Source organism: Anopheles merus, chromosome 2L (assembly GCF_017562075.2).
Source record: "Anopheles merus strain MAF chromosome 2L, AmerM5.1, whole genome shotgun sequence".
In the NCBI taxonomy this organism is placed as follows: Eukaryota; Metazoa; Arthropoda; class Insecta; order Diptera; family Culicidae; genus Anopheles; species Anopheles merus.
In genome coordinates, this window is record NC_054083.1 from 1,355,859 (window position 1) to 1,383,495 (window position 27,637).

Here is a 27,637-nt window from a genome sequence, read left to right on the forward strand (position 1 = left end):
CTGCAAATTTTCGACGCATGTTTGGGCAGCTGTCACATTTATGCGCACGGTTAAGCCGCCCGACGGTTAATCAGTCCCCGGATAATCGACGTTCTATTGTAATTATAATTGTACCAGTCTTTCAGAGTTCCAGCAAGTTTTTATTAAGTTCGTAGGACACAGATGACAACCGTGAAATCAAGAATCTAGCAATTAGAAAAAAGTAGTGTTTGGAGTTTATAGGATTTCCATTTCTCGTTCAATTCCCACAAATTTTAACTGCTCCGTAGGACCATAGCGATAATCAAAGAAAAGTTCCTCCCCAGGCTGGATTGCACGTTTTGCAAATATACCAATTCGATGGTCTCCATTCACCATCATTACTTTAGCGTAGCAGTTTGGATTGATAGAATGGTTCGCAAAACGAATTTTGTTTCCTTTTCTTGTAGCGTCAACGACAAAATCTAAAAGAAAGTTTTACATTATATATGATTATTGTTTTATAATTACAGTCTGTTTTGAGTTACACGGTTTTCGACTTACGCGGATTCGGATATACAGTCTTTTCCCGAGTTACGCGGTTTCTGCGTTTCCGACGAATCCGCGTAAGTCGAATTTCATGTTTTTTTTTACTAAAATACTATTGATTACTCGGAGTTTTTGACTTAGTTTAGTACTTTTATACACTTCATCATTAATTATAAGATTCGTGCAGCAAATTCAAGTATTTCTGGGTTATAAGCGGTTTCAATTTGTTAACAAAAATGCAATATATACCGAACTTGAAGCAAATAGTACTGATTTGACATTTAATCTGTGAAATTTAGAAAACCGCGTACAGTAGAACGTCGATTATCCGGGCAGCTCGGGACCGGGCGGATGCCGGTTAATCGATTTCCACGGATAAAGGTCCAAGAAATGTCAAATAGATATAAAAATTACAAAATTTACTGGTTTTACTAAGTATTCACCTTAAACCAATCGATTAATCACATCTGAAATATTTTTTTATCAATAACGAGGGATTTAACAATTATTCTATATCAAAAATGAAGTTAAAGATATCACTAGACACTACATAGCTGCACAGCAAATGATTTTGCTAACCTGACCATCACAGAAAATGTTCGCCACGATTGACCAACTGTCAAATTCATGCGTACGGTTAAGCCGCCCTCCGGTTAATCCGTCCCCGGAAAATCGACGTTCTACTGTATCTCCGAATCCGCGTATGTCCAGAACCGTGTAACTTGGGAACAGACTGTACGCGGTTTTCTAAATTTGAAAGATTAAATGTCAAATCAGTACAATTTGCTTCAAGTTCGGTATTAATTGCATTTTTGCTAACAAATTGAAACCGCTTAAAAGGCATAAATATTTGAATTTTCTGCACAAATCATATCAAATAAATGATAAAGTGTATAAAAGTACAAAATAAATCGAAGACTCCGAGTAATCAAAAGTATTTTAGTCAAAAAACGTGAAATTCGACTTACGCGCTTTTTGCGTTCGAATATCCGCGTAACTCGGGAACGGACTGTACCGTAGAGAAATAACACTTCACCTACCGTTGTTTAGATTAAAGAGAAAACTGCACATGTACTTATCATAAACTTTGCCGCGGCGGTCAGCTTCGTCTTGCGATATTATTTCTCCACAATACTCTGAGATAAACTCATTTTTCTGTGCACTTTCTTTGAGAAATATTCCCCAACCAGCCACATCAGATGGTGCCATCAGAAGATGTTTGTCTGTAATATTTGAACGATGGTTATAAAGTCACTTTGCTTTTAAATAATGCAATATAACTAATATTGAATACTTACGCAAAGCTCTCTGCACGCTCACATTCTTACAAGTTATCTTACCAATTTCGTAATGCTCAGCCCCACACGTCTGGCAAAGGTCTGGATCGCACTCACGTACGGCCAAATAGCAAGGGCATTGCTTTGTATTACACTGAGCTTTGCAGCGGCATCCAGGAAATCTATTTTGACAGTCGCTACTGCAGTTGCAAAATTTCTCACAAAAATTTTGAGCACTGTAACATGGGCAATTCGCATCGCATTGTCCCGGATGATCGCAAGGTGAATAGTTGAAAACATGATTTGAGCTATCTTCCTTCCTTAACTGAATCTTACGACAATGCACAGACCAAAGACGATGCTTCTTCTTCTTCTTGCGCGGCGGTGTATTATCCTTGTTCACCTCAATTGGTAAGCAAGCAGCTGCTTCTTGTTGAACAAAACGATACACTTGTTGACATGTTTTTGTCAGCATTGCTTCAGCGATGGCGCAGTAGTTGTTAAGAAATGTTTTTTGCAACGTGCGAAAAAATGACTTATCTGAGCCGTTCCATTCTGTATCTCTTAGGTCAAAGATTTCAAATAAGTTGCTTCCATTTTTCGATGATTTTGTTAACGTGGCATCCTTGCTACATTGACTACTGTCGTTACTATCTTCAGAGCATGCTTCATTTCCGGAATCCAGCATTAAGGGAGATTTGCCTATATTATCGAAAGATGTCAGTTGCTTTACATCATCCTAGAAAAAAGAATGAAAGTATTTTTAATTTTTGTACATTCATTAGTACTATGCACTGCTGATAACTGACATAGATCATACTGTAGTAAAGCCAACAAATTTCTTCTTATTTGGCTTAACAACCATAGTCTGTTTAGGCCTGCTATACAGTGTTTCTCTAGCCAGCTCAACACTGTAAGTTTCAATCCGTAAAATTCCTATTCAAGTCAAATGAACATCGTGCGTATATCGAGCAACCATTGACAGATCATTCGAGTTTCCATTATTATTGTTGAAATGTATTTTACGAGATTGAATTTTTCGTTTCCAATGTTGAGCTGGTTAGAGAAACCCTGTAAACCATCAGGCTTAGAAAAGGAGTCTAAAATACGAGATGCATCGCAGGGATGCATTGTAAAGACTAAAGCAAAAAGTTTACTATTTTGATTATTTAAATTAAAATATTATTTTATATTTAAATTAAAATATTATTTTAACTTTTTAAGTCGAAAATAATGATTCCATAAAAGATGTGGGCATTTTAGTTCTTTTAAGTGAACGTGAGTAAACTGAGTCGTTCATTGCTGTGAACGTGAACTTGATTTTGGTTCTTTTGTTCTTTTGCAAACAGCAATACTTGTAAAGTCTGTGAATCGGTACAATATTCAAAAATCGATAGAACTGGAGATTAATCCATTGGTCTGATGGCATAAAAAGCAAACCAATATTGAAAATCTATCACTTGACCCTAGAAAGCAATTCACACATACAGTTCAAAATCTACGATTTCTTGTTTTTTCTCTAAATTTGTGACTGTTGGAAGGGTTATCTGTTCATTACAGGGTTTTTCAAGTCACTTTCGAATGTAAACATTGTTATTCACCGCATGCAAAATGTTGTTCCACATCGATCTGACATTTCATTTCCATTAACTTATTGTTACCATAGCAGAATAGTCAGTCCTACATATGGTCTATTCGGGGCTTGAACCCATGACGGGCATGTTGGTGCGTCGTATAAATTGACGGCTGTACCCCCAGGTCGGCCCCTATTTTGTTCTACCTTTCATTGAAATGAATATGGACTTGATATTTTGTTCAACATTCTGGCAGTTTAATTCTTATTGGCACAGAATGTACATAGAGCAAACCGAATTAATTTTTTCAGTCACGGTAGTTCTGTCAAACGTGCTTTGACATACGAATTCCAATTTCATCTAACAAATTTAAATCACTATTAAGGATTCTTATAACTTACCAAAAGAAGATAGCACGCTTCACCGCATGGTTTGCCAGGTGGTTTTAACTCAGGCCATCTACGTCTTTGGAGATTAGGACCAGGATGACAAGCTTGCAGACCTGCACACCATAGAAATAGTAATATGATTTTCATGACATTTACAACGTTTGCTTGAAACCAATAAAATTGTTTTTAATGCTAAAATTTTACTCATTTTTTGTTGCTCTTCCCAAATAGCGAAGTGATTACGTATCATCATCGCATTATTTAATCTCTGTGATTAATTCTTCTATAATATTCTATAATACTCTAGCAACTACTAACAGTGCGTTACTGCAGGGCTTTTTTGACAATTTTCTTGAAAAGCAACGACTATGTCCAAACTATGAAACAGTGGAGCAAATCCTATAACCAGACTACAGGTAACCCCCGAGACACGACTGTATTTGGGACTGAAAAAATGTCCCAAAGCAAGGCGTATGTCGAAAAGGTCATATGTATAATATCTGTCAACATGAAGTTCGAAGTTGAAGAGTCAAAATCTATGAGGCCAAAAATACACGGACCGAAATTTCGCGGCCACAGAATTCCCCCTGCTGTCAAACTCATGTACAAACGGTCTTCTTTTTCTTTAAAGTGGTAGATGTCCCTCCTATGCTAAATGATTGGTCGAGCGTAATCAGAGGATAGACTATCTGTTGTTAGAGGAGGCCTTTCGGCCTATTTCTTTTTTTTTTCTCTTTCATGTGCTGGGTTGTCATATTTTCTATATCACAGAGTTGAGGTATCACAGTTTGTCTTGCTGGTTTGGTTATTGGTTTGGTTTGATTTCATCGCTTGTCGTTAATTTCTCAGGCTGGAAATAGACGATCCGAGATCGTTGGGGTACCGCGAAAACCGCGTATGACTTTAGCTGTCAATTCTGTTATAAAAGCTGACAGATAGGTGAGATAATCGCGGTTCGTGTATGGAACCATCCGAGGTCTGGTAACGATTGAATGTGTCAAGAAGAAATATTTTTTATCAATTGGCGAATCAACTTTTTTTTTCACGTAGTTTATACAAAATAAAATACAAAACGTTTATCTACAAAAATTCGTCAGAAATAGTAAAAACAATCGATTCGCGCTACCGCGAAAATCTCAGGAATACCGAAGTTGGGTATCTCTGCGAAACAGCAGGCGCGATCGGAGGCGCGGAAGATTTGACAGCCCAACTGTTCTACAACTGTTATAAACAAGGCGCGAATTTCGCGGTACCGCGACGATCTCGGTTCGTCTATTTCCAGCCTCATGTATATTTCTTTTGATTCTTTTTTTCTATTCTATTATATGTCCTATTATTACACTTATGACCTTTGGTTCTTATTTCTGGTTGTTTTTTTATTTATTTTTTATTGATATTGTCGTAGTATTGTGACTATACTATTTTTTGTCATAGCAAAATGTAGATAGTTTTTTTTTTCTACTGCTGTTTTTGCAGTTTTTTAAATTGTTTTTCTTGTTATGTTTGTGTAATGATTATCATTTTTAAACTTTCATTTTTTTGTAGTTCGGTGAGGACTTGGTTCGTATTCCAAACTCTTTTCTTTCGAAAAGTGTTGTAAGATTCGTCCTTCCATGCTATTAAACCTGTTTTTTTCGTTTTTTATATCTCTGTTTTTCTTCGACAAGTACTTAATGATTTTTTTTAAAGTGTCGCCTGTTTTTTCGTTCCAGTTTAGTTTTAGCTGTTCAATCTACGGTCTATTTTGGTCATTGCATTTAGTGCATTAAAATACCACATCCGGTTTTTTTGCGTCATATTTCACTGAAATATTAATAATACAGAGTACTATCAACAAGGGCCCCCCGAAAGGATGGACGTTGGGCCCCGAGGCAGCGAGTAAAAAAAATAGGATCTCTGTCTGATGGTCGTAGGGGACCCCTCGCCCCACCCCCCTCCACGGCATTTTAAGTTTCCTGTTCAATCTCCCAACAGCAAGTTCAGTGCAAAACCACCGAACACCATTTATAATTTACAGGGGGCTTAAACTCGTCTTACCGCCCAGGGCTCCCGATACGCTTAATCCGCCACTGTCTGTTATGTATATTCATATTCCTGCTTTGTTTTTTGGACTACCGCCTGTGTATACAATGGATTCGATTGTCTTGTCTTTTGTTATTTTTTCTAGTTATTGTTATTTTTTAATTATTTCTCTATCGGTGTTCGTTTTGGTCCCTATATATTATGTTTGTAAGCGTGGTGTCGGTAATATTAGTTGCTTTAAGGCAGGTATGTCAAACTGGCGGCCCGCGAGAATATTTTGAGAAGTGTTGAAAGAACTGCAAACCAAACATCTGTTATTACTATTTGCTGAAGTGCATTAAATTTTCCAGAGAAGAACAATCATTGTGTCGCGATATTTTTCTAAATTAACATTAATGTTCACATAACATCTAACAAACTTATTCTACACAAACGTACAGAACAACCGAGACCCTTAAGAAACATTAAATCGAAGGCAAACTCATTCGTTTTATGTTTCGATTAAATTCTGAATATTAGCATAATTTTCTACAGACTCGATTGCACATTCTATATGGAAAAACATATTTGCGTCAACTGTCAAGAAACGAAATAGGAATGAAAAAAACAAAATACACACTCTTGGAAACTTTGCAACAACTAGTGAGGGATTGTCATACCAACAGTTTCGCTCGTTGCCGTCCGAAGCCTATAGAGCCGTCTAGAGTCATTCGGAACCGTTGGAAACATCGGTTGTCGCACGGAACGGCTAGTCTGCAGTCAGAAATGGTTCCGGTCGGTCCTACCGATATGCCTCTGACTGCCGAATAAAGGCTTCAGTCGACTCCGAATTGCTCCGAACGGATCTGACCTTAGTATGTTACATCTTTCATATTCGATTGGAGCCACTTCTGTTTTTTTTTTTTTCATAATTATCCCATCATAAAAATTAGTTAATATCCAATATGTAGGATTTATCGAAAGCGTTTGTAGCCAAGTTGAATTTATTTGCATCTCACATTCTACAAGACGAATTATTGTACTTAGCAACCTCCCCAAAAATTAAAACCAAAATGAAAGATTATGCTTAAGATGAAAGGATTTAGATTAGTACACCTGTTTCCAGCTACGTTCAAATCGCAAACCGCCTGCTTCGAATCGCATGCCACTACGATCGAATGCGTGCACCCATGGTTGAATCGCGTGCCAGCCAGTACGGTTGAATCGCATTCCATTACGGTCGAATCGTGGGCCACTACGATCGAATCGTGTGCCGCTACCATTGGATTTCTGAAAGCAAGAGCATAGTAAACTGTTTGTTTACGTTTGAAAGCTGTTTCCTCTTCGCAGACGGCATTTCGTTGGTAAAATACTAATTAAAGGGATTTATTCTCTGATTATAGGTAAACCTCACAAAAATTGGTTGAAACCAAGGATTTTACCATCAACAACGAACACCGAATATTAGTTGAAAACAAGGATTTTACCATCAACAAGGGACCACGATATTCGTTGATAACAAGTATTTTACGTGTAATCAGTGAATAATTACCTTTCATTAAAATTTTACAAAAGAATTTCCATCCGCGAAGAAGGAAGCAGTTTGCAACCGTAAACAAACCGTTTACTATGCTCTACCTTTCAGAAATCCAATAATAGCGGCACACGATTCGATCGTAGTGGCACACGATTCGACCGCAGTGGAACGCGATTCAACCATGGTTGCACGCATTCGATCGTAGTGGCATCCGATTCGAAGCAGGCAGTTTGCGATTCGATACAAACGGCACGAGATTCGAACCTAGCTGGAAATAGGTATAAAAAGGATAAAACGATACATAGCTAATTAAAAGGTTAGCTGTCCTTTCCATAATTCGCGAATCATTCCCCTTCAAGTGTCAAAAAAAATATTTGCCAATCTTTTTGGGTTCACAAACTACGTGTTGTGGTCACGAAGTGGAAGGCTCCCTACATTCGGCGTTAAGGACGTATGCAGCCACTGAGTGACTGATGAGCGGTTAGCAGACGAGAGAGCGCCAGACGCTCGTGGGACACCGTCGGGAACACAAGGGCTGATCGTGTAATAAAGTATTGTGTATTGTTTATTACGTGTTCGGTGTAAATATAAATTGTATACTCTCGGCCATCCGAACACAACAGTGGCGACGAGGAAAACAAAATAGACTTTTGGGAGTTTTTCGAGTAAAGTTTACATGTTATGCGTGTGTCAGTCATTGCTATAACTCTCGTGCTAGCGTCGCGCGTGTGTATGTGCGTCGCGTGATCGTACCGTGTCTCGGGTCGTATTTAATTTGTTTTATCGGGTGTTCTGTGCGTACTGCAACAATTCCTTCGTTACGGAAGCGGAGAAGAATGAACAGCCCAGGAGATCAGCCCCCATCGGAAGAGCAGCGTCGAGCATCGCAAAATTGGTACAGCGTTCCCGGTGCAGCAAGTATGCCGCAGCAGCCGCAGCAGCCATCATTAGTAGCAGTGCCACCAAATCTACAAAGTGCAATGCCCTCAGCATACCAGAATCCAGCGCCATCGCAGAATTTTGTTGAAGGGTCATCGCACCAAGCAGCGTCATCGCACCAAGCAGCGTCATCGCACCAAGCAACGTCATCGCACCAAGCAGCGTCATCGGAGCAAATGATGCAACTGATCATTTTAATGCAGAAACAGATAAGCCAACTCACATTAATGCAAAATAATTCGGCAATTGCCAAGCCCCCAGAAAATGTATTAACTTCCGCACCTTTTGCAGAGCAAATACTCGATTCTTTATCGCACCACATAAAGGAGTTCCACTACGAGGAGGAAGCAAAAATGACCTTTGCTTCGTGGTTTGCTCGATATGAGGATTTGTTTGAACGAGATGCTTCAAGGTTGGATGATAGCGCAAAAGTGCGGCTCCTCATAAGAAAACTGGGCGCAGCAGAATATGAAAGATATACCAATTTCATATTGCCAAAGAGTTGTCGTGATTTTTCGTTCAGCGAAACGATAAAAAAGCTGTCATCGTTATTCGGAGTGAAAGAGTCATTGTTGCATAGGCGTTATAAATGCTTGAACCTAATGAAACGACGTAGCGAAGATTATCTGGCATATTCTTGTCGTGTGAATCGATCCTGTGTAGATTTTGAAATTGGAAAATTAACTGAGGAACAATTCAAGTGTCTGATATACGTATGCGGACTGCGGGACGAAGAAGACGTCGAGATTCGAACACGTCTACTTGGAAAGATCGACGACCGAAACGACACAACACTGGAAAGTTTAACAGCAGACTGCCAGCGTATTTTGAACTTAAAAAAAGACAGTGCTATGATCGAGAAAGCAGCAACCGAACAAGTTTTCGCTGTGCAAAAGAAAACTGACGAACCAAAGTTTTCTGAGCGCCAAAATTTCCAGAGCAGAAAGCACGAATATAAGCGTCCTCAAACCCTACCTGGAAGAAATTGCTGGCTTTGTGGAAAAAATCATTGGGCGCGTGATTGTCCTTTTATGTCGAATGTGTGTCGTGTCTGTAAGAAAAAGGGTCATAGAGACGGTTACTGTCCAAAACCGAAACGTTATTCAGATAGTCCAACATACAGAAACAAGTTTTCATCACGAGTGGTTTCGGTGAATACAACGAATGTTCAGCAAAGGCGAAAATATATCAATATTTTTATAAATAATGTAAGCACTCGATTGCAGTTCGACACAGGATCTGATATAACGATCATTAATCGAAACGTATGGCAACGTCTTGGAAAGCCTGAACTAAAACGAACAGTTAGCGCAAGAACAGCATCAGGAAGCGGACTCTTTCTGTTAGGAGAGTTTGAAGCGAATGTTACCATCGGAAGCGTAACTCATGTGGCTTCTTTAAGAGTAGCACAGGCAGACATACTATTGCTCGGAACAGACTTAATAGACCTGTTCGCACTTGGTTCTACCCCCATGGATGCTTTTTGTAGGCATATTTCATCTGAGGATTACTCTAAGAGGGTTGAGCGGAGATTTCAAGAGGTCTTCAACGGCATGGGTCTGTGCACAAAGGCTAGTGTAAAACTGCAGCTGAAGGAAAACGTTCGTCCAGTATTTTGCCCAAAGCGACCGGTAGCTTATGCAGTACAGGAGTTAGTCGACAAGGAACTCGATCGACTAGAGCAGATGAGCATAATATCTCCAACGGATTACTCTGAATGGGCAGCACCTATCGTCGTCGTCCGCAAGGCAAACGGCAGCATTCGGCTTTGCGGGGACTACTCAACTGGACTAAATGACGCGTTGCAGCAACATGAGTATCCTTTACCATTACCTGAAGATATCTTCGCTAGACTATCGCAATGCAAAATATTTAGCAAAATTGATCTATCCGATGCTTTCTTACAGGTAGAAATCGACCCTGCCTACCGATCTTTACTCACCATCAATACGCATCGAGGTTTATTCACCTACAATAGATTGCCGCCTGGTATTAAGATTGCTCCAGCAGCGTTCCAGCAGCTTATCGACACAATGCTGGCTGGTGTAAAAGGAGTGTCATGTTACATGGACGACATCATTGTCGGAGGAGCCACTGAACAAGAGCATGAAGCAAATTTAATGGCAGTTTTGAAAAGAATTCAAGAGTATGGATTCAGCATTCGATCGGAAAAATGCGCTTTTAAGGTTCAGCAACTAAGATATTTGGGTTACATCATCGACACCCACGGATTGCGCCCCGATCCAGCGAAGATCGATGTCATAAAAAGGCTTCCAGAACCAACAGATGTGAGCGGCGTCCGATCCTTTCTAGGAGCCATAAATTATTATGCCAGATTTGTCCCAAACATGCGAGAGTTGCGATATCCACTGGATAACTTATTGAAGACAAATGCACAATTTCGATGGACCGCCGATTGTAAAAGAGCGTTTGAAAGATTTAAATCCTTGCTATCATCGAACTTGTTGTTAACGCATTATGATCCAAGGCATAAAATAATAGTATCGGCAGATGCATCATCAATAAGTATTGGTGCCACTATTAGCCACATGTTTCCCACATGTGTGGTTCAACACGCCTCTAGAGCACTTACAAAAACGGAAGAAGGATATAGCCAAATAGATCGTGAAGGACTGGCAATCATCTTCGCGGTAACGAAATTCCACAAGATGATATTTGGAAGGCGTTTCCAGCTTCAGACAGATCATCGTCCACTACTGCGGATCTTTGGGTCGAAAAAAGGGATCCCAGTCTACACTGCCAACCGCTTGCAGCGTTTTGCGCTCACGCTATTGTCATACGATTTCGGCATTGAATATGTACGCACCGAATCATTCGGAAATGCCGATGTACTCTCCAGGCTAATTAACAAGCATGATAAACCGGATGAGGATTGTGTAATCGCTTCTGTTGCACTAGAGATGGATGTAAAGTCTATTGCAACAAGCGCTTTAGTTACGTTTCCCTTGAGTTTTAGAGAGGTCGCTCGAGAAACGAATCGTGATCCTATAGCAAGGAAGTTGCATTACTACATAAAAAAACGGGTGGCCACGTAACATTGCCCTTGGCGCAGATTCATCTCGTTATCATAGCAGGAAGGAAGACTATTCAACGGTGGAAGGATGTATTTTGGTCGGAGAGAGAGTGTTAATACCAGAGAAACTACGCAAGCAATGTCTGTCCCAGCTTCATCGAGGACATCCTGGTATCCAGCGCATGAAGGCGATTGCGCGTAGCTATGTGTTTTGGCCGTCGTTAAATGAAGACATCATCGATCTCGTCAGTAATTGCCATTCATGTGCTCTGGCAGCAAAATCTCCTGCTCATGCTGATCCTTTGCCGTGGCCGAAGACAACAACGCCATGGGAGCGTGTCCATGTGGACTACGCGGGCCCAATAGATGGAGACTATTTTTTGGTAGTAGTCGATGCGCATACTAAGTGGCCAGAGATCATCCGGACGGCTAGTATCACAGCCCGCATAACCGTTAGCATCTTGAGAGGGTTGTTCGCGCGTTTCGGTATGCCCACGACACTGGTGAGCGACAATGGCACACAATTCACCAGCGGTGAGTTTTCAGAGTTCTGTTTGAGTAATGGTGTGCATCACATTACGTCTGCCCCGTTTCATCCGCAATCAAACGGGCAGGCAGAAAGATTCGTAGATACGTTTAAGCGCTCGTTAACCAAGATAAGAGTAGGAGGAGCACCGCTGCAGGAAGCACTGGACCTATTCCTACAGACATATCGAACCACGCCAAACCCTCAGTTAGAGCAAAACAAAACACCTGCTGAAGTTATGTTTGGACGACCTATACGAACGTGTTTTGATTTACTCCGTCCCCCAAGGAAAATTCAACATGATTTTAGAGAAGGGAATGAAAGATCGTTCGAGCGTGATGACCTTGTCTATGCTAAGGCGTATAGTAGGAACAATTGGCATTGGGTTCCAGGAAGAGTGATTCGGAAACGTGGAAATGTTACCTACGAGGTACTGACTGGTCATCGCAGCGTCATTAGACACATTAATCAACTGAAAAGGCGTGGACCATTAAACAGCCAGGGTCCCATGACGGAACGTTTCAATCCATTACCGTTGGATGTATTATTGGATTCCTGGAGCATACCCGTTACACCATCAGTGCTCCCAGATGTTTATCCAACACAACTTGCACCGCCAGTGACGACTCCAACTGAGCCGCCATCTCTTCCCCCACATCGATCCATTCCTCAGCATCAACGTTCACCACGTCGCTCTTCTCGGTCTAGAAGAGCTCCACGTCGGTTCGATCCGTACCTACGCTATTAAAAAGGGGGAGATGTTGTGGTCACGAAGTGGAAGGCTCCCTACATTCGGCGTTAAGGACGTATGCAGTCACTGAGTGACTGATGAGCGGTTAGCAGACGAGAGAGCGCCAGACGCTCGTGGGACACCGTCGGGAACACAAGGGCTGATCGTGTAATAAAGTATTGTGTATTGTTTATTACGTGTTCGGTGTAAATATAAATTGTATACTCTCGGCCATCCGAACACAACACTACGAATTTGCGTCGGATAAAATTATCGTAATTTAACAAAATTATTCATAAACAACGGGTTCTTGTTATAAGAAATGAATATGCCATCAGAACATTTGCGACTTGGAAATTAGCGAAAACTTATGTTTAAACACGATTTATTAGAATTTTATTCTTGAACTGTCAAAAAATTGCATATTTTTTTATTCATCCAGCGATGGATAGCTCAGATTGCTTATAAAAAAATTCGCAACAGGCAGCTAGATTTCCCCTACCTCAGTGGAAAGTGGGGTTGAGCGATATTTTCTAACAGAACTGCCGTATGAGAACGCAACAAACGAAAAATATCCCATTTTAAAAATAAGGATAAAAGAAATTGTATGTGACTATAAAAGTATATTAAACTTTTTGTTTGTTCTGTTCTTGTTCTTGTTGGTTTGGAGTTCAGGCGGTCCCCGAGATACACGGTGCCTCTTATACGCGGATTCGGAGATACGCGGTTTTCTAAATTTGACATTTCTTTGAGCCATTTGTACTGAATTGACACATCCATTGTCAAATGCCAAATAATTACCCTATTCATCGAATTTTAAAAATCATTTCAATAGGTTTAATGCATATCGTTGCAGTTTTATTGTGTTTTGAAATGTTTCAATTTAAGTTACGGAGCTCTTATTTGTGATTTATGAATCTCAGAGTCTGTGTTTTCTTGTTGTTTAGTATACTATGCCATTTTTCTTGACTGATTAAATTTATGTTTGATGTGTTAGTTTGATTAGTTTGTATTTAGAAATTAGATTTTTTTGTTATTTTCAAAGTGTTCAAAGATTTGTAGCAATTCTTTGGTGTTTAATTCGTCGTTGTGTATTATGTTCGATTCCTTGCTTTGCCGATTGCTTTTGTTAATATTGTGAGCTAGGTCCCATCGATCTTTGATATTTGTTTGCTTGTTTATGCTGTTAATTTTATTTTGAAAATGTGTTCGTTTACGTTTTTAATGCGCTGCCTAAAAATTCCAGTTTTTTCTGTGTCCTATTGCATGTTCTAGAGAGCGTTGTTTGTTTAATATTTCCCTGGCTTTGTTTCTTTTATAAAAGCTTATTGTAGTTGTATATCCCATCAGGATTTGAGTTTATGTATTACCTTGTGTTTATTGTTAGCTTTGGTATTTTTTCATTTTGTTAATCCATTGGTTAATTTTAGGGTGGCCGATTTGTTTAATTTGTTCATATATATTTTTTATGGTAAGCATATGTTGGTTGTATTTTATTGTTTGACTCTATTGTAAATTCGATTGTCTTGTGATTACTGCCTCCTATACAGGGTTTTTTTTGTTTATCCGGTTTTGGTTTATTATACAGGGTTTACCAGTCCAATAATGAACAGTCCACTTGTTTATAACAATAGTCGTTTTGAATAGACACCGCTGTCTACCACTTGCTCACACTTCAGATGATGTAAGCTACTCTGTCCAATTTAATAACACTATTTTCGTCTTCGATTAGCAACTGCCAGATTTAGCACGGTTTTAAGTGGTTGTTGCAGTATAAACAAAATGAAATTCATGATTGTTTATTGGACTGCTAAACCCTGTAAGTAATTCCGAGATTTCTTTTTTAAGGATCAGTCAAATGTCTTAAGATACAATCGTTAAATCTATTGATGTTTGTCTTTTATTGGTATCAGATGGTATGCATGTGTATGTATTGTTTGGTAGATTTATCATGTGTGAGTTTTGGAATCCGTCTAAGGGGCCCTTTCCGTTTGAAATTCGTGGGCTGAAATTTCAGCCTGTCAGCTGTTTGCATTGTATAGCAGTTTTCGAGTAGCTATCTAAGTGGGTATAATATACAGATGGGCTTATCCCAAGGTGTATGAATTTAGAAGGCTGATTTTTATCGCTTCTGCATCTGAATGAAGATTTTAAGAGTGTTTTGAGTATTCGTCAAGCCTCCAGAAAGCTTGTTTGAGAAAAAGTTTTCACCCGTTTGGCCAAAAAGTGATGTTAAAATTGGTCATGATAAAATGCTATGAGACCACCTGGACTACACACACTTTGATTCCAGATTCCACCACCTGCTCTCTTTAATGCACCTTGGGATAAATGTAAACAACACCGTGTTTTCGAGCAGGTACTCGAATCTAATTCTAGCTTTTAGGCTAAAATTTTCTACACTGAAAATCGCAGGCTAGTTTTTTCTGTGGTTTTGTATGGATTGTTTACATGATTTCAGCCTCCAACTGTCAAACTCCATACAAAAAACTAACTAGAATCGTGAAGGCCCCCTAATATGGTTTCGCCTTTTCTGTCTATTTTATCGTCCACCCACAATGTATGGTGAGCATTGAAGTCTCCCATTATAATGACTTTTTTATATCTTAGGTATTATGTATCACTTGATTGATAATAGATTGTAGTTCCATGTTGCTTGTTTGAGGAGCTATATAAATAGATAATATGACTAGTTTATGACTTAGTAGCATTATGGACGTTATTTGTATTTTTCTGATTAATCTGCAATTTTGATCTCCTCGTATTTTATACCCTTTTTAAGTATAATGCAGCTTGCTCCGTAGTCATCCTCCCTATCATTTTTTTAATATATTGTCACCTAGTATTGTTATTGTTTTATCTTGTTTTATCCAGGTTTCTTGGAGGCATAATCCGTGGATCTCTTTCTTGTTTAATAAGTATTTCAATTCTTTATTTTTTATATGATTGTATATTTGTTTGGATTAGTTTAATGTCGTTCATTTCAGTTCTTTGGTGTGGGTTAAATGGATTCTGGTATCATTGTTTTTTGTTATCTATATCGCTTAGATATATTTGTGAGTCGCCTGAGTTAATTTATGTGCTGTTATCAAAAGAAGTTTCTCTTCTGATTCACTTACTTACAATTTCTGTGTTTGCTTTTTATATGCCCGAAGCGCATACACTTCATTCATTTTTTGGGCTTAAGAATGTACTGCTCTACTTTTTTCTTGAAATAACCTATTTCAATGTCCTTAGGGGGTTTTGTTTTGTTAAATGTTAGGACTGCTGTCCTAGTATTTGTAAGATCCCCGTTTGCATTTTTTTCTTTAATATATATACAACTCCGTTACTTTTTCGGATTTAAGGCCTTCTAGCAGTTCTTTTTTGCTCTTAAATTTAAATACATCACAACGTACCAGGTCTTTGCATGTATTTAGGGTTTTGTGTTCTTCGACTATAATTTTAATATTAACTGGACCCCAGTTCTTCTTCTTGGCACAACTACCGTTGTCGGTCAAGGCCTGCCTTGTACCCACTCTAGTTAAGTGATCTTTGGCTTTCAGTGCCTTATTGTTACCATAGCAGGCTAGTCAGTCCTACGTATGGGGGCATGATCTATTCCGGACTTAACCCATGACGGGCATGTTATTAAGTCGTACGTACCACCAGACCGGCCCCAGTTGAGTTGAAGTTTTTTAAGCTTTTCCGCATCATTCCTTTTTTTTAGTTTTATCAGGATTCAGCTATCTCTAAGTGGGGTTGTTTGTGTTGGTTTATGATCAATCGCCATTTCGGTTACTTTTTGAAATAGGAATGGATTGATCGTAGCTCAACGTAATCCATGTGGTGACACTTTCCATGTGGTGACACTTTCAACGGTCATGAAGACTTCTTCTTGTTCATACTTGTCAATGAAGGTTAATTTTTCGTTTCTATTGGTGGAGTGTTTATTTCTTTTTTTCGTTTTAAAGGAATATTCTCTTAACATTCCATAAACAGACCCGAAAGCCTTACTTTCTCCTGGGGCGAAACCCACCCTCCACCCCCCTCTTTCTAATGTCGTTTGTATTGTTTCTGTCGACACACACGACACATTTTAGTACTTTACCTATGTGTGTCGTCTGTGTGTATGTTTCGTTTTTACGTGTGTGGCACTAGTGTATATCTTTCTACATGTCTTAAGTCACTAATGCACCCTTTTTGACCAAAAACTATATCACAATACAGGTTTGTTACTGGTCTGTTTTTCTGGTGTGGAATCCGCTCATAATAGCGCACCACATCGCTGCACGCTAAAACAATTAGTAAAGGGTCAACTAGCACTGTTTACTGTGGAGCACAATTACTGTTGTAAAGCACAGTAACTACGTAGTAAGATGGTGAGTGTGACCCCACAATTTTATAGTGTATATAGTACGCTGTGACCCCATATGACATAATAAATTCTTGGTGTATTTAAAAAAATGTTTTGCTGCTTGTATACTGGCAAAATTAGTTTTTATCATGTATATTTTGAATAACTTAAGAATTAATTATAAAATTGTGTAATTTAAGTTAATTACAGTTATTATACAAGTTATATTTAGTTATACAAACAATGCTGTTAAAAAACGAAGCGGAAAAATAATTCAATGCCGAACACGTTAAAGCCTTTTGGTTGTACTTTAGCTGTTGCCAAAAAATATGTCTTTTTATTCCGCCAGTTCGTTTGTAAATAACGCTCTGGCTAATTTTGCGAGTCTTTTTAGCCTATTTCCTTAAACATATTCTCTCTTTTTCCCATCTTTTTTCCTCTCTCACCAATTCCTAACGCATATGTCGACAGGTCGTTGGAACCATCCTATTTTGCTGTTGTAAGGTTCCAACAAATGCATTTCCGAAGGTCAATGCAAGGTTCCGAATCAATTAAACCCTAAAACATACCTAGTACGCCGGAATCCAACTTGACAACGACAGTCTCATTATTTACAAGGTCAAAAGAGACGTTAAAGTGTCTAATTGCGGGTTTAAAAGTTTAACTCATACATAACAACAACCAATAACTAGTTTACAATACAGGTAAGTTATCTACCCTACCCGCAAATTTCCGTTAAATGCCTTCTAATCGCCTTATAATCGCCGGCGAATTGAAGGCGATCAGCAGTGCATTTAGCAGTAATTAAATGCCTTTGAAATATGTCATTGAAAAATTTCGCTTTTGATTTGAAATTTGAAATTGCAACTGTCAAAAGAAAACCTTACAAGCGTCTTCGGCACTGCGCTGTTGTAGTGTTCCCAGATATGTGCGTGAGATTCGATAGCACGATTTACGTGTTATGTTCTCTTGCGTTAAGCTCTGAGCTATTTCACTTTATTAAATATGGTCTGCATTATTCGGTTGTTAAAGACCAACCCGTTGAAAGGTATTAATATATCAAACTTATTTCGATAACTCTAGTAAAAGGAGAAATGAGATACATTTTTCTCCCATCCTGATTATGAAGGGTAAACATAGTCATTATTATGTTTTTTAAAAAGGTGTTTTTAAAATTTCGCTTCACATAAATTTGATTTGTTCTAATTATAGCAAGAAAATATTAATTTAAAAAGAAATAAACACAGAAAAAAGATAATAAAAATTAGGATTTGAACACACGCTTTCTCTGTACGGAACTAAAAGCGTTGTCACTACTCTAGTTGGCAGTTACATTAGTGAGGGTGCAAAACCAGTATATAAACAAGCTAAGATGGCGGCAAGTTATCTGTTCTCGTTGAATCAAAAAGTTGAAAGATTTCGAAGAGATCCCGTTTCAGCCGTGAAAGTTTCGGTTGAAATCTTTATTCGCCTTCTAAGGCGACTAAGGCCTTAAATGCCTTCTGAATGCCTTCAAAGCCGTTTAATGCTGGTAGGGTATATACGCTATGAATGAGGACCGGAGGAAGTCGCGTATCTTGAATTAGTATTCGAGGTCAAATTTCGAAAATTTCAATCAAATTATAGGTAGTTTTTTTATCATTTTGCCTGAAATAGTAAGTTCAATAATAGTCACTTCATTAGTTAATTAGTTAATTGATATAATTTAAGCTGAATATTACAATTTTGTACTCTTCAAAATGTTTTTGTAATTCGACCAAAAGAATTTATTGGCTTTAAACAATTGATGTCTAAAATCAGTATAGGCGGTCCCCGAGATACAAGGTACTTATACACGGATTCGGAGATACGCGGTTTTATAAATTTGACAGTTCTTTTAGCAAATTGTTCTGATTTGACACATCCATTGTGAAATACCAAATAATTTCCGTATTGATTGAATGTGAAATACCATTTCAAAAGGTTTAAAACTATAGAAACATATCAGGTACCGTGTATCTCGGGACCGCCTGTACTGCTTTTACACATCAGTTGTAAAATACCAAATAATTTCCCTTTTGATCGAATGTTTAAAACTATTTCAAAAGGTTCAAAACTGTTATATTCAGTCAGAATCATATCAAATAATTAATTAAGTTGCTAAAACCACCCCCTACTTGCAAAATTATACAAAAATTAGTAATATTTTGGATGGAAATCACGAGATTCGACTTACGCGGAAATTCGAGATACGCGGTATATCGCGGCCGTTTTCGGCCCCCATTAACTGTGTATTTCGGGGACCGCGTGTACAATTTTCTTGAATAACTGTCAAGTTTCGACAATCGTGTACATCTCTTAAAACGTATATAAAAAATACCTGTTAAATTTAGTTGGTAAATGTTATTCGACTTACGCGAATGCCTCCGGAACGCATTATTTGCGTAACTCGGGAAAAGATAGGATGTTTTACGAAAAACGAGTTTTATATGTGCTCTTTTTTAAATAGAACAAACATCAGAAATGTGAAATTGTACTATTAAAACTAATGCCTGAAAATCGCTAAATTTTACGTGTTATACATGTAATGGATGCATGATAGTTACTCATACTTACGGTGCAAAAAGCAGTCATATTTAAAACATCGTCGACAGAATAATGTGTGGTAAGAATGAAGAGTTTGCTCTCGCGAAACAGATTCCGCCCTTGGGCCATCGATATTTGGGGTGCATTCTGGTGGTCTTTCGGGATCAACACGCTCAGTTAGTTCAATATATTTATCTCTCAATTCTTCTCCTGTTCCGTTCTCAGGGAACAGTGAGCTGATAGCTTGAAATATGATCGGTGCAGGAAAAGCGTTTACATTGAGTCGATTCTTTTTCATGGCATTCGGTTGGGGCAATCTTAACTCCTTGTTTGTATTCAAATCATTACATGTCAAGTTTTCATCGCAATTGTTTTCTTTTTCTGTTTTACTCGACAAAGCTTTTCCAATGCTTTGATCAAAATTATGAATCGAAATGTGCGATTTTTCTCCAATAGGCGATTTAGAGTGTGCGGTTTTTTCGTCAATATTTGATTCCTGGTTTGTGTATTGCATCAATGTATGTACCAGTTCAACAAACATAGCATCATCAATACTATCTTCCTTATCACCATGTACTTTACCATCATAATTTTTAATCAACTCCTCGATAAATGAACCATCTTTATCGAGAACTTCGTCGCCCATATACGGTATGTTGTGAAGCACAGTCTCATCCTCAACCATAAAGTTTTGTTGGGTTGGAGCCCATGTATACATAGTTGGAATCGTTGTAACAGCATTTACCACTCGAATTGACACACTTTGATGATTTCCTTCATGATCTATTACCACCGCTTTTTTCATGCAGTTAACATGAGGTAGCTGCTCCACCTCGCATTGCAACCAGGTAGCATTAGTAGAGAGCCACTCATCATTTTCCGCAACCAACATACCTAACAAGGCTTGTCTGAGGATAGAGTACTCAATTTCAATAAGTGGAATTGTCCATTACCTCCTTATGATCAACCACGAAAGAGCTTTTAACTTACCTGTTTCGATTCCAAGCCGATCGAACATCATCCACCTTTTTATGACGCTTACTCAGCCGAATTTTCATGTATTCATTTTTAACGCGTTTCTTCCATTCCAGTGAAACTTTTTGCTTCAACATCATTAAACAACACGAATTTTAATATATTTTTATTATTATTATATGTAATGTAATAGCCTTTCTTCAATAATAAGACAAAAGGAGAAAAATTGCTATTATGTCTTCAATAAGCTATTGTCAACAATACGCTTCATCAAAATCAAGCCATATACAAAGGTCTATATAGAAACAAGGTAAAATATTAACCAACCCCACTAAACAACTTAGAGCAGTCTGTGAGAAGAGTGACCAGAAATACCGATTTATCTGTATTCCTACCGATTTTTGATATGCCTACCGATTCACAGATGAGCCCCCTAAAACTATCGATTTTTCATTTATCCTATCGAAAATCAGATTTTTGACACAGATTTTTTCGTAATACTGACGAAAAAGTCATATAACCATTTCCAAAATCACTTAATGTATTAAACTCTATATGGAAATCACTAGCAACCAGAACCAGAAGTTCAACAGAGACAACCCAAATAACCAAATCGTCCTTAACCCACTGTAAAATCACTTCAAACCTACGTGGGTTTGTGGTGGTCGATTCAGTCGTTAACCCACCAAATTTTAGAACAATCGGAGCTGCCAGTTCCGATCCGATGTATTTATCTTGTCCACCCTTAACCCACCTTTTCCAAAAATGCTTTGAGGAAAAGTTTGGTCAAGGTTTGGCTTAGGTCAATATGCTGGACAGGATTTGAACTCCTCGGTTGATTAAATTCATTCACTTACATCACTGCACTTCAACTTCAGCAATATTATTAGTCTATAAACTATGCACTGACCAGCGAAATGGAAGAGTTCATTCGCAAGTAAACAAACACACATATACACATATTACACATGAATGTTTTACAACAAACCAACTTAAACACACACGTTTAATTGCTTCCTTTGCACAAATAAATAACATTTTTAACACAGGTGAAACATGTTGAGCAAATAAATTGCCCGTGCATAAAAATCTGACTTCAACAAAATTGAAGTGGTGGCTGCTTCTGTGGCCGTGTGGCTTAACCCACCAAACTGATAGTTTTTTAGCTTTGTTTGATGGAACTGGATTTTTAGTACAAGAAATTGGTGGCGTTTTCGGTATCTTGGTTATATGGGAACTAAGGCCCATGTCTGCACTTGATGAAATCGAACGTGCTGTAAAAAATAGGACTTCACAAGTTCGATTTGTGGGTTATCACATCGAACATGTAAATTCTCTTATATTTTTCATGTTCGATGCCGCGTTCGATTGCTGCTAGAGCGTCCCAATCATTTGTTGGGTTAAATTCCTTAGTACAGTCCCAAATAACCAAATCGGCCTTAACTCACTGTAAAGCCACTTCAAACCCACGTGGGTTAGCGGTGGTCGATTCAGTCGTTAACCCACCAAATTTTAGAACAACTGAAGCTGTCAGTTCTAATAAGATGTATTGACCTTGCCCACGCTTGGCCCTCCTTTTCCAAACATGTTGACAAGAAAAAGATGGATCAAGTGCGGGCTAAGGTCAATATCAAAGTGGGTATAGGGACTAGGTGGGCTTATAGGTTTGGCGGGAAGCCCATATTAGATGAACGAATGACAGGAGGGGATTCGATTGTGATACGTAGTTTTTCACCCACACTACGACACATCAACCGAAACAGCCATTGAAATTCACACGCATACATCAACAAATGATCGAATCCCCTCCTGTCATTTCGTTTTCATTTTTCTACAGCACGGCTGTCAAATTGTTCGGGATAAGCCCACCTGTATATTAAACCCACTTTGGTCAATATGCTGAACATGATTTTAACACATCGATTACTTTACCTCATTCCCATATAACAATGGGGAATTATTTCTATGGCAAACGGGGTGCGAGGTAGCGAGAAACAGGTTGCGACGAGCGAGAGGCTCTGTTAATTCAGAGAGAGGGGAATGAAATAAAGGGGGAAGCGAAGAGCAACACATAAGGAGAGCGAAAATGCCATGGCGAGAAGTAACAAATGATGAGGAAGAAATAGAAGAAGCTATGGAGGAAGCAAACAGCAACACATACGGAGAGCGAGGATGCTATAATGAGCGGTGACAAAGAAAGAGAAAGAGTGATATAAAACAAGGAGCGTGACAACACATGGAGAGAGTGTAGCTAAGGGGATAAGAGAAGAGCCACACATACGAAGAGCAAGAATATTTGCGCTTGCTATAGCTTGCTCAATTTTCATACATGCCGCTCTTATCAAAAAGCCGGTAGGTCTTCGCTGATGATCGTTTGAATCAATCAAAAAACTTTTTGCGCAACGGTACCGTTTGTATTTACGGCCGTTTTGTACGTAAAATCGGAAAGTTTGAATGACTAGCTTTGCCCATCGACGCATTCGCCTGGAACCGTCCGAAGCCATCCGCAACCGTCACGAGCTGTTTGGAATCGGCTTCGGATGGATCCAACGAATACGACGGCTGAAGTTACCGACTAACGCAACCGGCCAGTCCTGGTCGGCTACAACAGATGACACCAAACATTACCGAGATTGCATCTACCTTTCACAACTTGCGATTATTGTGGAGTAATTCGGTAGCGATTGCGGTGTTTTTTCAAATTTATCCATCGCTAGTAGCTTGGCCCTAAATGGCAACATTCATGATTCTCAGATGGAGAAGAAAACAAAGACAAATTGACTTGCGAGCGCGCTAGGGTTTTTCTTTTCGAGACCTTCTGGCGAACTCAAAGAATCCTTTCGATCTCCAAGACTCGCTCGGCCACTTATTTTGCGTAGAGATTAATGGCAAGAAACAAGAACGCATTGAATAGTATTTTGTTCACTCATAGCGTAGGCAGGTACGTGCAACCAAGATAACCGAAAACATTGACATCCAACACAACGCCGGTAAAGTATGAAAACCTAAATGATTACGCTCTTCCTCCAATATTCTCTTCAATCACAGCAAAGAAACGCAGCGAAAAAAAACGTGCGAGAGAAACGAAGATCCGCCCTCAGATTAAAAGCCACAACGCACCAAGAACAACTGTGCACAATACACACATAAAATACAAATACAGAGCGAACAGAGCGGATACAGGTACAAGCCACGCACGACCGTGGCCCCACCCCCTTTTTTCGCAAACCGCCGTTTGCATATGACGTCATATTCACCAAACCTCTTGTTTTGCTGAAATCAAGAGGTTTTGAGGTGAATTTGTGGTGAAAATTGTTATATGGGTAACCTATTTCTATATTCCTGGGAAGCACTGTAGATTTGAAAGTTATGATGGCGGTTCTTGTGTTTCTGAGAACACCATCTTGGCCTTTTCTCTTCATTATGTATACCTCTGATACATTTTGCGGTTGAAGACCTTCTAGAAGCTCTTCTTCACTCAAAAACCTGCACGCATCACTTCTGATTATTCCCTTGCTTTGATTTAGCGTTTTGTGTTCGTAAACATCCACTTCGATAGCACAATCACCGTGTTTTAAATTATTTTTTTTAGTTTTTTGGCTTCGGTTTCATTTTTAACACGCATCAGTATTTTGCCGTCTCTAAGTATGGACGTTTGTAATGGCCTACATCCAATCGCCATTTCAGTTGCCTTTGCGAACAGGAATGGGTTGTAGCATGCCACACTTTTGCCGGGAGTTTTACTCTCCACCACCATACCCAAATAGCCAGCTCGTACTTTATAGCTGATTTAGGGCTGTTTAACGAAAAATCGTTCCGATATCGTACTTTGTGGCTGATTAAGAGATAGACGGTACTTTGCGGAACTAAGGAGCTTTTTAACAGGCACATGGTACTTTTCGGAACTTTGCGGCTGATTAGCACTATGTGTAGGGTTCATGATGGAACTTGAAGGCTTGTTAAGAAAGCGTACCGAACTTGGTGGATCTTTATAGCTTTTTAATGCATGACATCGGTACGAGATGGCTCTTGTCAAAGTGTCAAAGACGGACGCCGGCAATAATCTCATTGCTGCTGCACAAGTTAGATTCGTTAATTGAAGAATGAATATTGAGTGAAGTGATTGTGAATTACCAGTAAATTGTGTGAAATTTTGTGTAATTCATCAATACAAAAAATTTAAAAATATACACATGTGTTTAAACGAAACAAATCTTGTTGTTTATTTCATCGATGACGCTTGCTTGAAAATAAAACACAAAGAAAAATAATCCCTGGCATCGTGGCATAAGGAAGCTGCTTAGGCGCTGTTTGAAAGACCCACATAGAACTTTGATGCTGTTTATCTACTGCAAAAGGTGAATTAGAGCAGCGATCTTTAGCGTGCCAAAATGAGCTGCTTAAGCAATTCTGGCTATTTGGGTAAACACCTCTTCATTCTTGACTGTTTCACTGAAATTTAAATTGATACGCTCACCTCTTATTTTTCTTCTTTTTTTGGTGTTTTTATTAGATGTTTCCCCCAAGATGCTGAAATAAGACCCGAAAGTCTTATTTCCTCCCGGGTCTATGACCCCCATCTTCCTCTCCCCTCTCTACAACTTTGATTGATTTTTTTTCCACTCAGTATGTATGTATCTGTTTTTTTTTGTAGGGATACTTTGAAAATGGAAACAACACGACACTTTATTTTTAAACTGTTTTTATTTTTCGCCACTCCAAAATTGGGTACTTATCGGTTCTGGTTGAAAAAGGATTATTTTTTTTTAAACTATTGAAAGGATTGATCTGCTCTGTGCAACGGTTTGTGTAGGAGTTGTCAAGATTATAAGTCCGAGATATATTAATTTTTTTTTGACAGATAAATATATCAAACCGATCCGTTTGACAGATAAATATATGCGCAATATGAGATTGCGCATCGTTTATTAATACGATGAGATTTCAGTTCTCGGAGCTGCAATCTTTTTGACGTTGTAGCATATTACTTAATGTATACACCTTTGGCGTTTACATTGACCTTATGCAATTGTTAATTGCAATTTAACGCAGAATTTTTTGGAATTTAACGCAGAAAACAAGGAAAAAAGTTGAGGAATATATAATTTTCCTAGAGTGAATAAAGTTAAAAGTTTTATACGTGAAAAAGTGTATAATGAAGCTGTAATCGTAATGGACAAGTTTGGAACTATAAGCGGAAAAAAGTGTGGTTATGTGAAGCGTCGCTCTCTTTTACACACAAAATGTCTTCGACCCCATCGTGGAAAGGTTAGAATAATATGGATTATTCTATTGTGAAAAGTTACAATGAGCAGCATCATTAGGTAAAGCGTCATTTTACCAACATGAAGTGGCGAAAACTAATAGGTTTTCCAGGAAATGTGCGAGAATTGCATTAGAATTCTCCAGGGTTGCTCAAAGGAGGTTGACGGAAATCATTGGATTTCTCCAGAAGCAGTGCGAGAATTTTTAGCTGGTCTCATGGTACAGTCGTCAACTCGTACGACTTAACAACATGCCCGTCATGGGTTCAAGCCCCAAATAGACCGTGCCGCCATACGTAGGACTGACTATCCTGCTATGGGGGGAAATCAATAAGTCACTGAAAGCCAACCCCACAAGTGTGTTGGCAGGCCTTGACCGGCATCGGTTGTTGAGCCAAAGAAGAAGAAGAGAAGTGCGAGAATTGTTTCAGAATTTTCCATGTTTGTGCAAAGGAGGTTGGCGGAAATCATTGGATTTCTCCAGAAGAAGTGCGTGAATTGTAAGAGAATTCTCCATGTTAAAAAAGGAGGTTGGCAGAAATGAATGCATTTCTCCAGCATAGGTGCGAGAATCGTAAAAGAATTCTCCATGTTTATTACAAGCGTAACGAAAAGGCTTGTTTCAATTGTGGACGTGTAGGACACTTCGCGGCATCTTTCAATTGCCCTGCTCGCGGGAAGGAATGTAGAAATAGTAAGAAACTTGGTCATTTTGAACAAAAGTGCCGAAAGTTTATGGAGAAAGGTTCGACTTAACGTCAAATAAGAGCAATTGACGAATCATCAGAGGCAAAACAACCGAAAACTGAGGAGAAAACAAATGGTTCGAAAGTGTATTATGCATTCTATTCAGGGAATGAGTCAAACGTAATATCTTGTATGCTTGGAGGAGTTTCTCATGAAATGATGGTCGATTCAGGCGCTGATGCCAATTTAATTCCTGGTGAAATGTGGGAGGTATTAAAAAATCGGAACATCGCGGTAGTTTCATCAATGAAAGGGAGTTCGAAGATCTTGAGAGCATAAGGAAGCCAAAAACCACTCACGATATTAGGCACTTTTGTTGCGGAGGTTGCTGTAGGGGGCCAACGCATTCAAGCGGAGTTTTTTGTGGTAGAAAAAGGACAACGTTGCTTACTGGGTGACAAGACGGCTAAGCAACTAGGTATTTTGAAAGTTGGGCTAGACATAAACAGAGTGCAAGTAGATCTGTTTCCAAAAATGAAGGGCATAACAACAAAAATCAAGATAAACCCACAGATCATCCCGGTCTATCAGCCGATGCGACGAATTCCGATACCTTTGGAGGAGTCAGTACCCAAGTAGCCTTAAGAAACTTTATTTGATTATTAACAGTTTTTTAAAGCCTTTAAAAATCAAATAGAGTTTCTTAAGAGAATATGACATTTGTCAGCGTTACAGCATAACGACGTATTCCGTTACCCTCTTTTTTCGATTCGGGTCATTATAACACACAGTGTTTTTCAAATTTTATCTACACCAGTTTCATTGTTTCAATATTAGGATAGATCATTTTCTATTCTTATTTCTATATAATAATGCGTATTTATTTTCACAACAAATATTTGTTTGTTTAACGGTACGTGAAATATGTTTTACTTTTTTCTTTCACTTTAATTGGTGATGATAAAAAAAGTAATTTGAAAATAAAAAATATATATTTCATACTTTTAAATATCATGTGCAATGAGTTTGATGAAGGGTATGCCATATTTGCTAATGAGATCATATTTGCTAAGGAATTCTTAATGAAAAAAATATTTTTTGTGCAAAATAATATACTCTTGATGAAGATAATTTTTGAGACATACTGTACATCGTCACGTACATGGCGCCTCCATTTCTTATGTCAAAAAGTTCGTCAAGCTTCGTGTGTATTATGTGTAGATGACAACAAAACCAAGCGTCTGCGACAATTTCTATCAGATATTGTCTAATTTGTGTATCATCAAGCTTTTACAA

The 27,637-nt window shown here is 38.7% G+C and overlaps 3 protein-coding genes across 4 annotated transcripts; 2 read left to right on the forward strand and 1 right to left on the reverse strand.

Moving 5' to 3' along the window:
- Positions 1–119: 119 nt before the first annotated feature.
- LOC121591956 (histone-lysine N-methyltransferase E(z)-like) lies at positions 120–20,660 on the reverse strand. Of its 2 annotated transcripts, none has more exons than XM_041913085.1 (6): positions 20,406–20,660; positions 19,446–20,323; positions 3,760–3,860; positions 1,806–2,523; positions 1,548–1,730; positions 120–443 (listed from the first exon to the last, which is right to left on the reverse strand). In XM_041913085.1, exons 1-6 carry the CDS (start codon positions 20,528–20,530, stop codon positions 217–219), a joined length of 2,232 nt encoding a protein of 743 aa, XP_041769019.1. In that variant the 5' UTR covers positions 20,531–20,660; the 3' UTR covers positions 120–216. The 2 variants fall into 2 exon arrangements, with proteins under 2 accessions (XP_041769019.1, XP_041769020.1); XM_041913086.1 differs by having other exon boundaries at positions 19,446–20,337; positions 20,406–20,494.
- Positions 7,697–12,710, forward strand: LOC121591955 (uncharacterized protein K02A2.6-like). The gene has a single exon (XM_041913084.1). It carries the CDS (start codon positions 8,122–8,124, stop codon positions 11,278–11,280), a length of 3,159 nt encoding a protein of 1,052 aa, XP_041769018.1. The 5' UTR covers positions 7,697–8,121; the 3' UTR covers positions 11,281–12,710.
- Positions 11,441–12,710, forward strand: LOC121591957 (uncharacterized protein K02A2.6-like). Its single transcript, XM_041913087.1, has one exon. The coding sequence runs from the start codon at positions 11,441–11,443 to the stop codon at positions 12,530–12,532; it is 1,092 nt and encodes a 363-aa protein (XP_041769021.1). The 3' UTR covers positions 12,533–12,710.
- Positions 20,661–27,637: the final 6,977 nt, after the last annotated feature.

What these genes read in the sequence shown, in the direction of transcription:
- LOC121591955 (XM_041913084.1), top strand. Translation starts at nt 8,122, where the DNA reads ATGAACAGCCCAGGAGATCAGCCCCCATCGGAAGAGCAGCGTCGAGCA.
- LOC121591957 (XM_041913087.1), top strand. Translation starts at nt 11,441, where the DNA reads ATGAAGGCGATTGCGCGTAGCTATGTGTTTTGGCCGTCGTTAAATGAA.
- LOC121591956 (XM_041913085.1), bottom strand. Translation starts at nt 20,530, where the DNA reads ATGATGTTGAAGCAAAAAGTTTCACTGGAATGGAAGAAACGCGTTAAA. An exon ending in AAGCGTGCTATCTTCTTTTG is followed by an intron (nt 2,524 to 3,759) that starts GTAAGTTATAAG and finishes TCTTTTTTCTAG; the next exon opens with GATGATGTAAAGCAACTGAC. An exon ending in TCTCTTTAATCTAAACAACG is followed by an intron (nt 444 to 1,547) that starts GTAGGTGAAGTG and finishes ACTTTCTTTTAG; the next exon opens with ATTTTGTCGTTGACGCTACA.